Genomic DNA, 14,179 nt, shown 5'->3' with positions numbered 1-14,179 from the left:
GTTAAGAGTGAGTTATCCAGATGTCGTAGTTAAGAGTGAGTTATCCAGATGTCGTTGTTTAGAGTGAGGTATCTACAGTATATGTCGTAGTTTAGAGTAAGTTATCCAGATGTCGTAGTTAAGAGTGAGTTATCTAGATGTCGTAGTTTAAAGTGAGTTATCTAGATGTCGTAGTTTAAAGTGAGTTATCTAGATGTCGTAGTTTAAAGTGAGTTATTCTGATGTCGTAGTTTAGAGTGAGTTTTATGGATGCCGTAGTTTAGAGTGAGTTATCCAGATGCCGTAGTTTAGAACGAGTTATCCAGATACTTTATCACATCAGCAGGCAGAGGAGACGACTTTACCGTGTTAACTTTTGGTGTACGGAAACTGAGGGAGGGGAGGGGGGCAAGAAAGGTAGAGAATGAAAAGGGTAGGTATGGAGAAAGGGAGGGAAGGAAGAGAGGAAAGAAGAAGGATACTGGAATAATGAAAGAAGAAGGGTAATGGAGGGAAGGAATAAGGAAAGTGAATGATTGAAGGAAGTAACAATGGAGGGAAAGAAAGGAGAAGGGAGGAAGAGGGAGGGGAGGAAGTTGAGGAGGGAAGGGAGGAAGATGAGGAGGGAAGGGAGGAAGAAGGGGAAGGAGAGATGAGTGCTGCTTGGCTCCCTCGGTGTTACTGTCGTGCACGAGGCTTCGCGAGATGGTGCAGGATTTGGCGATCGTGGCTGCATCATTTAGCGAACATAATGGTTTGACTTGGCTAACATAATTGTGTGTTTGATTCAGTCAACGTAATGGCCTGATTTGGCGAATAAATGAGCGTGATTTTACTAAAGTAATGACGTTGTTTGGCAAACGTGATGGTGTGTTATTGATGAACGTAATGGTGTGATGTAGCCAACGTATCGTAGATTATGTGAACATGATGGCCTGTTTTGGTGAATGGGGTAACTTGATTTGGTTTATGTGATGGCTCGATTTGGCGAGTATAGTGGTTCATTTTGTTAAATATGATGGTTCAGTTTGGTGAACTTGGTGTGGTGTGATTTGTCGAGAGTATTATATCTTGAAGGTAATGATGTGCCTCGTCGAATGTAATGATCTGTTTGATGAACAATAACGTTATTTTTGGAAAGAAATGATGCCATCTGAGCGTAATTGACTATTGCAAGTTTCCTGATTAGGCGACCGTAGTTTTGTGATCCGAATGAAAATGAAAAGTGAAGGTGGGTCCCATAGGCAGTGGGGTTACAGCTACTGCTCTCCACTGTTTTCTCGTGAACCAAGTGTGCCCCGGGACGGAACCAGCAAGCGCTCTATCCACTGAACAGAAATAAATGGTATTAATATTAACGGAAAAAAGGTATTAAATTTTATAAAATAATTTTTATGTAACACTGACGCTTGAGGGTGCAGTAGTGGTGTCCACTATTGTGTTGGTTTTAATGTTTTCTAACACACACACACCCCTCACTACACACGCACCTCACCACACACACACACCTCACCACACACACACACACCTCACCACACACACACCTCACCACACACACACACACACACCTCACCACACACACACACACCTCACCACACACACACACTCACACACACACACACACACACACACACACACACACACACACACACACATCTGTAATCTCTGATCTTCCTAGGGAAGGATTTCTCCATGACATTGTTTACTGTTATTATGTTTTGTTCTGGGATTGTCTTTTACCTTCATCTACTCTGATTTCTGTTGGTGTGCACGTGCGTGTGTGTGCCTGTATGTCTGCACACGTGTGTATGCGGCTTGTGCACACATATATATATATATGTGTGTGTGTGTGTGTGATATAACTAACCTCGTCAGTATGACAGTGATCTAACCTCTCGTCCCCCTCTCACCATGTTCCCCAGCAGAGGGTGGAATGGCACCCCAACGCGGCGCAGATGAAGTCGTGCTACATGAAGGGCGGGTCCGAGGAGGTGTGCCAGAACTACGTGCGTATCCTGAAGGAGAAGGCCCCAGGTCACTTCCTCATCTGCGGCACCAACGCCTACAACCCCATGTGCAGGGACTTTACACTATCGGTAAGTTGCTTCCTCCATGGTTTATACTTTACTCATTTAGAAAGAACTTTACAGGTTCGGATATAATTGCAGGTACAGGTATGAATATGGGTACGGGTACAACTAGGGGTACAGGTAAAGGTATAAATACTGATACACATATAAATACAGGTAAAAGTACACTCGCAACAAAAAGTATCGGTGCATACTGCAGTGTGAAAAATTTGAGACCAGTGACGATAGGTATTGGGAAAGGCGAGTTGTTCCAGCCGCATGTTGGCAGCCCTGATTGTCAGCCATATGGCAACACCTAGTGGAGGGGGGGGGGGTTATGAGGATACACTTACCAACCTTCCCGACATATCACAGTGTATACGTATTGTTTCGGAACTCGTCGATCTCACCCTGCACCGATAATTTTTGGTGCGAGTGTACATATACGGGAACAAGTATAAGTACAGATGCAAGTAATGATACGTAAAAGTACACCTACGGCCACTAATACAGGGTCTGGAGACTTGTAGAAGGTTGGTGTATATTTCAGTAGTTGGTTGAGGACAGGGAGTCAAAATGGAGTGGTATTATATATAGAGAGCAAAGGTAAGTTTACCAAGTAATTTTTTATATAAAGCAAAGACAGCTTTAGTATGTTTATGTAGTGTTTTTGTAATAGAGCAAAGAGCCATACGTTAACATGCTCTTGTGTGCGTAAACTGTTTAACTGATGTGGGTGTTGGTGTATTGCAGGGTGGAGTGCTGGAGCGCGAGAGGGAGTACCCAGGTCGTGGACTCTGCCCCTTCGACCCCTCCCACAACAGCACCGCCGTCTTCGCTGGTCAGTACCACCACCCTCGTCCTTCACACCTCTCTCACTGAGGGGGGTGGGGGGGGGTTCTCCTTTTCCTGCCAAAGTCCCATCTAATCTGACATGAGGTGGTGGGACTTTGTTTACCTCATTATTTTTTTTTGCAGTTAACAAAGCCATCAGATAGTCATATCAAGCTGTTTATTATTTGGCAGTTACATCATATTTTTCCGTAGTGTCTTACTAGCAAGAGGAAAGAGTACCCAGAATTACTCGGTGGATGCATTAGTTGCGCCCTAAAAAAATCCATTACGCGGTAGAAGAATTATCATCACAAGGTTTTGGACAGATAGGGATTACTGGGACCACACACCACCAAACACATAGACTCTTCCTTAAGTTGTGTCTTAGATTTACCTGTTGTATTGCACCAAGGCACAGTAGAGTGTAGGTAAGTTTTGATTTGTCACTGAATCTGAGAATTTTTTCCCTTTTTGTTAAACTTATAATCCTTTCATCCTTTAGCGGTGTAGGAGGGCGGTGTGGTGTTTTAAACTTCAGAAACGACTCGTTATTTATCAGGGCAGATGGCAAGCATAAAGTGTATACGGATGGATGTCTTTGTGCAACTGGATTACGTCAAACTCTATTTCCATAGTCCTGAAGCAGATATTATCTTTAATCCTGTGATCCTGCACTCACTCCTCACACGCAGTATATACATGTCCACACTTACGATAGGAATATCACACACACACACACACGTACGTACGTACGTACGAACGACAGTACGTGTATCTCAGTGCCCTTATAGTTCAAACGTGTTCTTGGCGCCTCCTGGCTGCCTCGGCCAGTCTGTTGCCCCCGGCCTACCGTTCCCCATCTCCTTACCAACCTCACTACCCGGGATTTTTCAGCAAAACATTCAAGCGATCAGTGCAGAGATTGGTAATCAAACTGTGATCCAATAGTGTATCCCAAGGAAAACAAGCGTGATTCACAATAACTATCACCAGTGAGTAATGTAGTACAAACCCGAGGGTACTTTGTCGGTGACCCTCATGTGCCAGAGATAAGGACCGTTACGGACAGGCGTGGTGTTTACGACTAAACAAGTATTGATAGATGTGTACCAGTGTGCCACATAAGGGAAATTTTGTCAGTGGCTCTCAAAGTGCCACCATCGAGTCAAGGCCATTACGGACAAACACTTCCGTACGTCTACAACAACAGATACTGACAGATGGCCACCAATGAAGTACTCCAGATGCACCTTGTACAGTTTAAAGTGAGGGAATAGATAACCTGATGGCAGTGTTATTGTGCTACTAAAATCACTGAACAAATTTCAACATTTCATGCTCGTAGTAGTAGACAAGGACGTCATATACAGAAGCCCACAATCCATAAATGAGTTACTACTCGTTGCCATCACCCCCAATACCCAGCTTAATCTGCGAAAGTTTCATTTTGAATGGGCTTATACTGATATTGCAGGCGTCATAGATCCTCAACAATTTGGCAATATGAAAACTTCCTCCACCACTCACTGTCTTGTCAGCTTTCTCGACTACATATACTGCCATCTGGAAAAATGAAAGACGTCTGTGGCTGTCGCCTTCATTGACTTCATGAAGGCATTTAACCTAGTCGACCACAGTTTAATCATCAACAAAGCTACCGATCTCGGGTTTCGGAGAAGTCTTATACCATGTCTTACAAGCTTCCTAAGTGACCGACGACATCCTCTCCTGCTCCCACCCGAGATCCCTCGTCCGCGAATTGTTGTTCGACACTACATCCACATCCAGCCCATACGAGTACGTACTGATCGCTATATTTAACAGCCCAATCCCTACCATTGTAAAAATTATCAACAACTCGTAGTTAACCAGTTTCCTCACTCCCTGCCACCCTTACTTTTGTGTTGTTGCGATGCTGAAATGCCCTGTTGGGTGACCTCCCCCCCCCATTCTTATTAAAAATTTGCACCACTTATGTTACTTGTATATTTTTTGTGAATCAAGTGACGTAACTTTCATCATCTATGTTAACTGAATATTTTCAGCCTTTTGGCTGTCATGTTCTTTCAATAAACAGTTTATTATTATTATTATTACACACACACACACACACACACACACCACACACCCAAACACACACACCCACAAACACACACCACACACACACCCACCCACCACACACACACACACACACACACACACACACACACACACACACAGTGTATATGCTTTCTGATATTGCTTAATGCCAAAAAGAACAAAGTGAGACCATTAGCGGGTAAATGTAGTTGTCCCACTGAGATTAGTTCCCGGGAGAAGTTATTTTGGGAGAGACGGGAAGTCTTTGTTGGAGGCCATCAAAGGCTTCCCGTAATCCAATGGCGTTTTTACTCTGGTGTCTGAACGAGCGCCCTAATTGGGACTGTTCCTCTGGAGTTCCTTAACGATCCCGATCGAAAGGAGATTCCCGCCTTTGATTTATATATAAGAAAACCCAGCGGTCCACAACTTCAAACTCTTGTCTCATCGGCCAAGAGATCAGAGCAATCAAGGGAACCACAAGCCGCAAACAGTGATTAAAGATCATTTAGTAGTAGGTAGGGAGAGAATGGATGGAGCCTGAATTCTCAAACTACCATCCGATATATTTTACAGTGTGCCTGGGGACAAGAGGGGACATGTTGTTACGGTAGAGAGCCTCTGCACATTTTACATCGTTTAAGTCACTGTATTTTTAAGTGAGCCAGTATGATACATTCTCACATTACAGGTTAGAGAAGGGGACATTTAACGTACGAACATCTAGGAATAAGATTCCTGCTGCGCGCGTGTGTGTGTGTCGGCGGGCTGGGCTGGTGTTCTCGCGAGCGCCAGGGAACAAAGACGAGTCAGTTGCTTTGTCTCAGACGCTTTTATCTCGTCTGGCGTTTGGTATCTGTATACAAATAGAGTTGGATCTCAGCACTGACAACTGACTTAAGGACATTTATGTTACGGTAAGTTTTTGACGCTGCAGATAATACTGTATACGTATAACTGCCGACTAACTCGCATCTCATGTTCACTCCTGTAAATCTTTTATTAGACCATTCCTTGGGGCTGGTGTGTCAGTCTCTTGGTAAAACTTTATTGAATTACTTAAAAGTTACTGAAGTTTCGGGTGTAAGGACATGTGAGACCGGTGCACAGATTCTCAAGAGTTTTCTCTGTTGATTTATTTGGACTTGACATGGGATAAGAAAAAATTATCACAGTTGAGTTTCAGTTCAGTTCCAATGCAATTTTACCTCGTATCTTGATTCAGTTGTTTATTCGTCTATATAGATTTGCTAACATTCACCAATCGAAAGGAAAAATATTATGTTCGTATCTCTCAAGATCATGAACACTTCTGGACCACTTAGAAGAAAATTGAACACATTACGAGGAAAATTTGTCGTATGGGTTTATTGGAACAGTGCTCAGTCGGTTGACCACATAAAGGAATATTTAACTTAGGAAATATTAAGAATAATAGTCTTACATCATCATGAAGAGAAAATATAACAAAGAGAATTATAACACAAGAATCTCATCATTATCTTTCTCTCTCACATTTCCACTTAAGAGGAAAATATGAATACATTCTCATTTAAGGGAAGAGAATTTGACTTAAGAACCTCTGGGGATACTGCAGGGGGGAGGTGCGTCATGGAGGCGCCACTAAGCATTCTCGAGCTGATAACAAACTTGTGGCGTCGGGGATTGATTCTGAGCCTCTCATTAAAGAAGTTTTTAAAGTAATTAACAGGAGCTGCACCACTCATTTTGACTTTGTTTTTCATAATAGAGTTTTGCCTCGGGGAAAAGCTGGAGTTGCACGCGGGGACAGACTTGCGTTATTGTGTTATATCCACCTGCCTGGACCTGCTTATGAAGGGAAGCACATTTCTTTACTTCTAAATAAGAATGAGAGGCTTTAAAGATGAAGGATGGGGCACACTTTTACTCTAGATAAGAATTAGTTGAGCTCAGACTTGAGGAAAAATTTTAGTTTTACGTAATGGTATAAATAATGCTTAGAGGATTTTAAAAAACAGGAAGGGAAATCTCAGTTGTTTACCTTTTTCAGACATTAGGAATTAAGCATTCTGATTAATTAGAATATATTTAATGATTATATTATCTTAAAAAAATAAGGAAGGAGTGCATTTCTTCGGAAGATGGAAAGCGTAAGTTTGTTTTTGATAAAGACGCCCGCACGACCTACGTCAGACCAAGTGTATCATCCACGGAGGCTGACTATCCTTTATATTTATGATAAAGGGAAATCGGGGTTCACGTTTAATGCTCGAGACTCACAACACAAAAGTGGAAATGTGGCATCTCGTCGTCGTGTGACAATGAATGTATATTGCTGGTATTAAATATTGACGAGGGTGTGGCCAACACAGCCTCCCCACCTGCACGATGACACCTTATAGTTTGACCATTTCGTCTATGAATTATTAGAGGAAGATTATTTTAGTGTTGGAGGAAATTAAAAGTGTCGTAGGAAGGATCTTTCACACTCAATGACGTACCTGTAGATACAGGCATGTCAACTCGAGCGCCACGGCCCCTTTTCTCATCGATACAATGTGTCACAATGGACGAATATTTCCGATCACTAATTGTGATTCCTGCATTATGGTGGAAGGCTGCCTTCTAGTATCTGTGAGTTGCCAGTTATCATTTTTGGCATTTGTTGTAATTATGGTGAATCACCGTGCTCCATCTTTAGTAGAAAAATATAATGATATTAATGTAGCGAAAATATATCAACGACAGACAAATAGTGGGTGTTTTCTGCTGGAAATCCATGACCAACACTAGTACCCGAGACTCACTGGAAAACGTAGTGTGTATCAGATAAAGCTCCGTTGCCAGCACGAATCATGAGATGATACGTTATATTCATAATTGTTACCTCATCAATTAATGTAGAAATAATATCGAAATGCAGCAAATCAGAGTGCCATTGTAATTGGACATGGCATTATTATACATATGTAATCACTATATTTGCAAATGAATGTAATATCGGATCATAGTGTTTCATATTTCGTTCGAAGCGATTCCATTGTAACCTAGGTATATAAAAACATAGGAACGTTATATTCCTATTTGGCAATCCATCCCCTGGGGCTGAAATAGTATCTAAGTTGCATAAATCAGCGAGGTTACTCCTGACGTTATTGATTTTGTATATGGTATCACAATTCCTTCTATTTCTTTACATTATGTAGATAATAGGTGGTATACTGCAGATATCATGGTGATTATCAGGTGCAAGAAGAAAAAAAACCGATAGGTGCAACTCACAATCAGAAATACCAACCGAACCGAGACTGTTGTGTACGTGTTATTGTGTTCATTTCCAAATACATCAGGTAGGCAATAATTTTTGGGGAGTGTACTTATATTTTTCCTAACGTGTATAGGATGGCTTGATCCCCTACACGTCACAGATGAGGGTCAGGTTGATCATATCGTATCTAGAGATTGTGTGTCCAGAATTTAGACATATTGTATGACTCCAAATCCCTAAGTCATGGCTCTCAGTTATTACGGTACTCAGTGTATTCAGATATAAATCCCAATGTTGAAATGACTGTTAAATCCTGTCCATCGGTTTCTACCGCTCGCAGACACTGTGTAGAATTTAGACAGGGTGTAACACTTTAGAATTTAGACAGACGATGACACTGTTAAGAAATGAAACAGGGGGTGACACTTTAGAATTTAGGGAGTAAGAATTGAGAGGGAATATATCAACAGATCCCTTGTACTGGAAAGAGGTCGTGGTTACAGGGCTATCGGTGTCTCACACGTTTCCATCGCCTGAGAAGAGATTATTAGTGCTGTCTCTCTCAGATGACCTCACGTGACTTGCTCGTAGCCTCCTGACCTTTCCGGAAGACAGGTGCTCTGGATTCTTCTCCTTCCCCTCCTCCCTCCTCTTCCTGTCTCCTTCCTCCTCCTCCTCCTCCTCTCTCCTTCCCCCTCCTCTTTTCTCCTTCCCCCTCCTCCTCCTCTCCATCTCCTCGTGACGTGTCAGTCCTTAGCTCCGTTTTCACCTTGGTTTTTACGTTAATCCGTTTCCAAGTCGTCAGTCACGTTAATCTTCATCCAAGTCGTCAGTCGCGTTAATCTTCATCCAAGTCGTCAACCGCGTTAATCCTCATCCATGCCCTGAATTTTCACATTAGTCCTCACCTCAGTTAGGGCCTCCTGTCATGTCTTGTTCAGGGTACAGTACTGATTTATTCCTGGGGGGTGACCCGTCGTACTTGCTTATGTTTCCTTCCCTCCTAGCTCTCATCACCTTCCCTTCCCTCCCAGCTCTCATCACTTTTCTCCTTTCCCTCCCAGCTCTCTTCTCCTTCCTTTCCTCCCAGCTCTCATCTCCTTCCCTTCCCTCCCAGTTCCCATCTCCTTCCCTTCCCTCCCAGCTCCTCACTTTTCCTTCCCTCCCAGCTCTCATCACCTTTTCCTTCCCTCCCAGCTCTCATCACTTTTCCTTCCCTCCCAGCTCCTCACTCACCTTCCTTCCTCCCAGCTCTCATCACCTTCCCTTCCTCCCCAGCTCTCATCACCTTCCCCTTCCCCCAGCTCATCACTTTTCCTTCCCTCCCAACTCCTCTCCTTCCCTCTCCCAGCCCATCACCTTCCCTTTCCTCCCCAGCTCTCTTCTCTCCTTTCCTTCCCTTCCAGCTCTCATCACCTTCTTCCCTCCCAGCCTTCTTCTCCCGCCCTTCCCTCCTCCCAGCTTCCCCTTTCTCCTTTCCTTCCAGCTCTCTTCTTTCCTTTCCTCCAGCTCTCATCACCTTCCCTTCCTCCCAGCTCTCTTCTCCTTTCCTTCCAGCTCTCTTCTTTCCTTTCCTCCCAGCTCTCATTACCTTCCCTTACCTCCCAGCTCTCATCACCTTTCCTTTCCCTCCCAGCTCTCTGTTTCCTTCCCTTTCCTCACTCTATCATCCCAATTTATCCTCCCTTTTCCTATCCTCACCACACTCACTGCCTTCTTTTCTCTCCCACCGTTCTTTTTCTCCCCTTTCTCTTTATTTATTTCCCTCTATTCCCTTCACATCGTTTCGTTTCCCATCCTCCTCTGCACTGGTCGGCTCTAATAAGTCCCGCCTCCTGTACCATATAATTAGTAGAAGTCTCCCCCTGGCGGTGACGGTCGGTTATAAATAAGATTTTCGTGAAGATATGACATTTGTTTTTATTTTTAGGTACGGGAAGAATTGGTTTAAGGTACGCACGTATTTTATTTTTTATTTTGCATTAAAACTGTGTGTGATATATATATATATATATATATATATATATATATATATATATATATATATATATATATATATATATATATATATATATATATATATATATATATATATATATAATGTTTATGTTTTATTTGGACTAATTTCATCCTTTTTTCACATTATGGTTACCTATTTATTTATCATTGCGCTTAAGTTTGTTACGGGAACTAAAGTTTCACAGAACGAACGTAAATTTTTGTCAGGATGTTTTACTGCAGTGTCCTCTCTTGCGTGTTTCATTACCGAGGGCGAGTGATGAGCCCTGGACAGTGTCACATGGTTCTCCGGACGCTCGCCGCGGAAGTGTGCCAGTATGTGGTGCGCTGATACAAGTGCCAGCACCTAATAACACGTTATTAACTCTTGCCAATAGTGCCAGTCAGCAGTGTGTCCCCGCCGCCGCTCTCTGGCCTCACCCAGCCTAGACGGAGGGAGGGATGAGGTGGGGGTAAAGGAAAGGTCACCATCTCCTTGAAGTTCTCCAAGGGTTGAGAAAACCTTCCCTTGATTATTTGTTAACTATTATCCATGACTCAGGGCACAGCAGGACTCACATCAGTGCAGACTCCTCCATAGGTCAAGGCTCAGTGCAGTGATCTCCAGTGGCCTCCTATGACCTGTCTTGGCCTTCAATGACCCCTATGTGACCTCTCAGTGACCTTTCCCATCAACGCCTATACTTCGTTCAGTGAAATTTCCTCCCTTCTCAACACCCCTAAATAACGCTCATTTGTTACATAAAATAAAGTAATTGGTATAAAGAGGGAAGAGAGATAACGGAGAGAGAAATAAAAGAGCGAGATGAAAACTGTAAAGGAAATAACGAGAAATAATCAGGAGAGACAGATATAAATGACGTAGAGATCGGGATGTAACTGACGGTGAGGTGTGAGATAACTTAAGGGAGACAGGAAAATGACGGAGGGAGGTAATGAGCTAGAGATCGAGAGAGAGATGGCTGAGGGAGAGATGAGTTAAAGATTATTGAGGGAGAAGTTAAATTACAGGTACAGACTTGAGAGACGACCCAGAGAGATAATAAACTAGAGTGATAATCTGGAAGAGAAATGACCTGACTATATCTCTCGAGGATGGACGGACGGATGAATGGCACCTATTCGTGTATTCCCATTTACGGACGATCGTATGGCACCTATTCCGCTATAATCTTATTCACGTACGAATGGATGCCATCAAGATTCACGGACAGATGGCACCTATTCCTACATCCAAATTCACGGACGGATGGCGCCTGTTCCTGTAAATCTTATACACGGACGGATGGGTAAACACGAGCATGGTGTGAAAATACTGTAGAGTCGCTGGGGTGTGTTTGCTCTCCAGAACCCGACGGTCAGCGAACACAACACATCGAATAAAAAAAAAACGAAAAAGAAGTGAATAGGAAAGAAGACTGGGAGGAGAGAGAGAGAGAGAGAGAGAGAGAGAGAGAGAGAGAGAGAGAGAGAGAGATAACAAAACTGAAGGAAGGGGAAGAATATAAACAACCTAAGAGTACACGAAGCTGGGAATTGAGAGAACGGGAAGTAACTCGTAACAGAAGAAGAGAAAAGGATAGAAGAAACAATATGATGGGAACAGGGAAGAAAGTTGAAATTCAGAGAGAGAGAGAGAGAGAGAGATGGAAGGATGAAACAGAAGGGGGGGGAATAGAAAGATGAAGCAGAAGGAATGGAGAGGGAGAGAGATGAAACAGGAAGAAGAAATAGAAATAAAAGGAGGGAAAGCAAACGAGAGAGGAACTCGGATACGTTTGACACGACTTGAATCGAGACAAAATACAAAACAAAAAGAATGAATGAATAAATATATGAATGAAAAAAGAGAGTGAAAGAATACGAAGGGGGAAGGGGTAGAAGAAATAGAACGCGAAAATAAAGTATATAAAAAAATTATTTGGTAAAGAAATTGGAAAGGAAATTTAATAAAAATTAGATATGTAAAACGTAGACCAGAGAAATCTACTGAGAGTTAGGGTGAGGCAGTGAAAGTGGCGGGAAAGGCAGTGAGAGGGAGGGAGGGAAGGAGTGGAGGAAAATACGAACGTGACCCAGGATATTAAAAAAAGGGGAAATAGAACGCTGAGATAAGCACGAGGGGAAGATGAAAATGGTAAGAGAGAGAGCTGAAGGGGTGAGGGTTGAAGAGGGCAGGACAGGGCCGAGTGTTGAAGAGGGCAAGACAGAGGTGAGGGTTGAAGAGGGCAGGACAGGGCCGAGTGTTGAAGAGGAGGGCAGGACAGAGTGTTGAAGAGGGCAGGGCAGGAGTGTTGAAGGCAGGGGCAGGAGACAGGGTTGAAGAGGGCAGGATTGAGGGCTGACTAGGTGCAGAGAGAGGAGCTAGGGAGGACGGCTGGTGTAGAGAGAGAGAGGGCAGGGAGGGCTGACTGGTGTAGAGAGAGAGAGAGGGCAGGGGAGGGCTGACTGGTGTAGAGAGAGAGAGAGACGGGGAGGGCTGACTGGTGTAGAGAGAGGAGCAGGGGAGGGCTGACTGGTGTAGAGAGGGCAGGGGAGGGCTGACTGGTGTAGAGAGAGGGCAGGGGAGGGCTGACTGGTGTAGAGAGAGGGCAGGGGAGGGCTGACTGGTGTAGAGAGAGGGCAGGGGAGGGCTGACTGGTGTCGCAGTAGGACCACCAGGAACTGCGGACAAAAAAGTATCGATCCTGACGTAACAGCGTCCTGTCATGGGGCCATTTTTTGTGGGTCAGTTTTTGTCATTTCCTGCACCCTCTTCATTCCCTCCTCCTCCTCCTTTGCGTATTGTCACAGCTGGAAAGGTTACGTATGGGTTTGCGTCTATCCGTCCTTACTTACGTCCTTTCGGAGTTTTTTTTCAGTATTAACGTAAGAAGCATCCAGCGAAAAGTTGTGAAGTATTATAGACTTCGCTTTTATGCATTCCACATTTTTTTTTCCTCTGGACGAATGTGAAAGACATAATGCGTTAAGTTTTTCAGACTACAACCACAACCGTGTGTTCGTCTTTACACACACACACATACACCATCATTGTGACCATTGTTATGATACTGTTTCCTGTAACTCCTTTGAAAAACTAGAATATTCAGTGTCCATAAATTGTCTGGCCCATTTTTAAACTTAATAACCTAAAAAAAATATTATAGGTAGAACACGCCAGTTTTATTATACTTGTCGAACACACACACACATTTTTATTATTAATTTACCTGTACTTACTATATCTTTCTATTTGTTGTCTACTAGATCAAAGCTTACGTCAGGTGTGTATGATCAACGCTGTCACCTAACTGATCTTACACGCAGCTTAGCCTAACATAACTATAAAGTACGTAACCTAAAATGTTTAATCAATCAGCCCTGAAGAACCTCAACTAAAGTATCATCGTTCTGTAGTGTCCGTGTCCTCCTGTCGTGTGGAAAGTGTTATACGGGATGTCCTTTATGGGAGAGATATCGCTGCTAAAAGAACGGGAACAATGATTACGCAGATGCTGTATCGTGACTAGATGTTTCGTTCTCTTTTATCACCAGTTTAAAAAAAAAAATATTTTAACCTTTAAGAATCCAGAGCCCCAGAGATTTGGCGGGGTTTCCTTGGATGGGTTCCAGTTTTACATCTCGCGGGCCTCCAGGGACATCGCTCTCTGTCAGTCTTCAACATCATTCTCTCTCTCTTGACAAACGACCTCGCACCTCATCTGCTCCCCAACCATTTATTTTTCGCGTATTTTGTTTTTCTTTTACTATTTTAGTTATTTATTTTATCCCCTTTCTCTCTAGTTGTTATTTATTTTATCCCCTTTCTCTCTAGTTGTTATTTATTTTATCCCCTTTCTCTCTAGTTGTTATTTATTTTATCCCCTTTCTCTCGAGTTGTTATTTATTCTATCCCCTTTCTCTCTAGTTGTTATTTATTTTATCCCCTTTCTAGTTGTTATTTATT

The 14,179-nt window shown here is 43.1% G+C and overlaps 1 protein-coding gene across 3 annotated transcripts in view; it reads left to right on the top strand.

Annotated features, from left to right (window-relative positions):
* The window catches only part of LOC121858333 (semaphorin-1A-like), a 103,041-nt gene that overhangs the window by 40,524 nt on the left and 48,338 nt on the right, over positions 1 to 14,179 (top strand). For 2 of the 3 annotated variants that reach the window (XM_042354719.1, XM_042354721.1), the window contains exons 3-4: positions 1,902 to 2,075; positions 2,802 to 2,889. In XM_042354719.1, the coding sequence (XP_042210653.1) occupies positions 1,902 to 2,075; positions 2,802 to 2,889 (262 nt within the window). The remainder of the gene's footprint in view (positions 1 to 1,901; positions 2,076 to 2,801; positions 2,890 to 14,179) is intronic. The other variant, XM_042354720.1, reaches the window with a different exon arrangement.

The sequence above is a fragment of the Homarus americanus genome, unplaced genomic scaffold (assembly GCF_018991925.1).
Source record: "Homarus americanus isolate GMGI-L3 unplaced genomic scaffold, GMGI_Hamer_2.0 scaffold57980, whole genome shotgun sequence".
Classification (NCBI taxonomy): domain Eukaryota; kingdom Metazoa; phylum Arthropoda; class Malacostraca; order Decapoda; family Nephropidae; genus Homarus; species Homarus americanus.
Note: the sequence above shows the minus strand (reverse complement) of the source record. Positions and strands in the feature narration are given on the sequence as shown.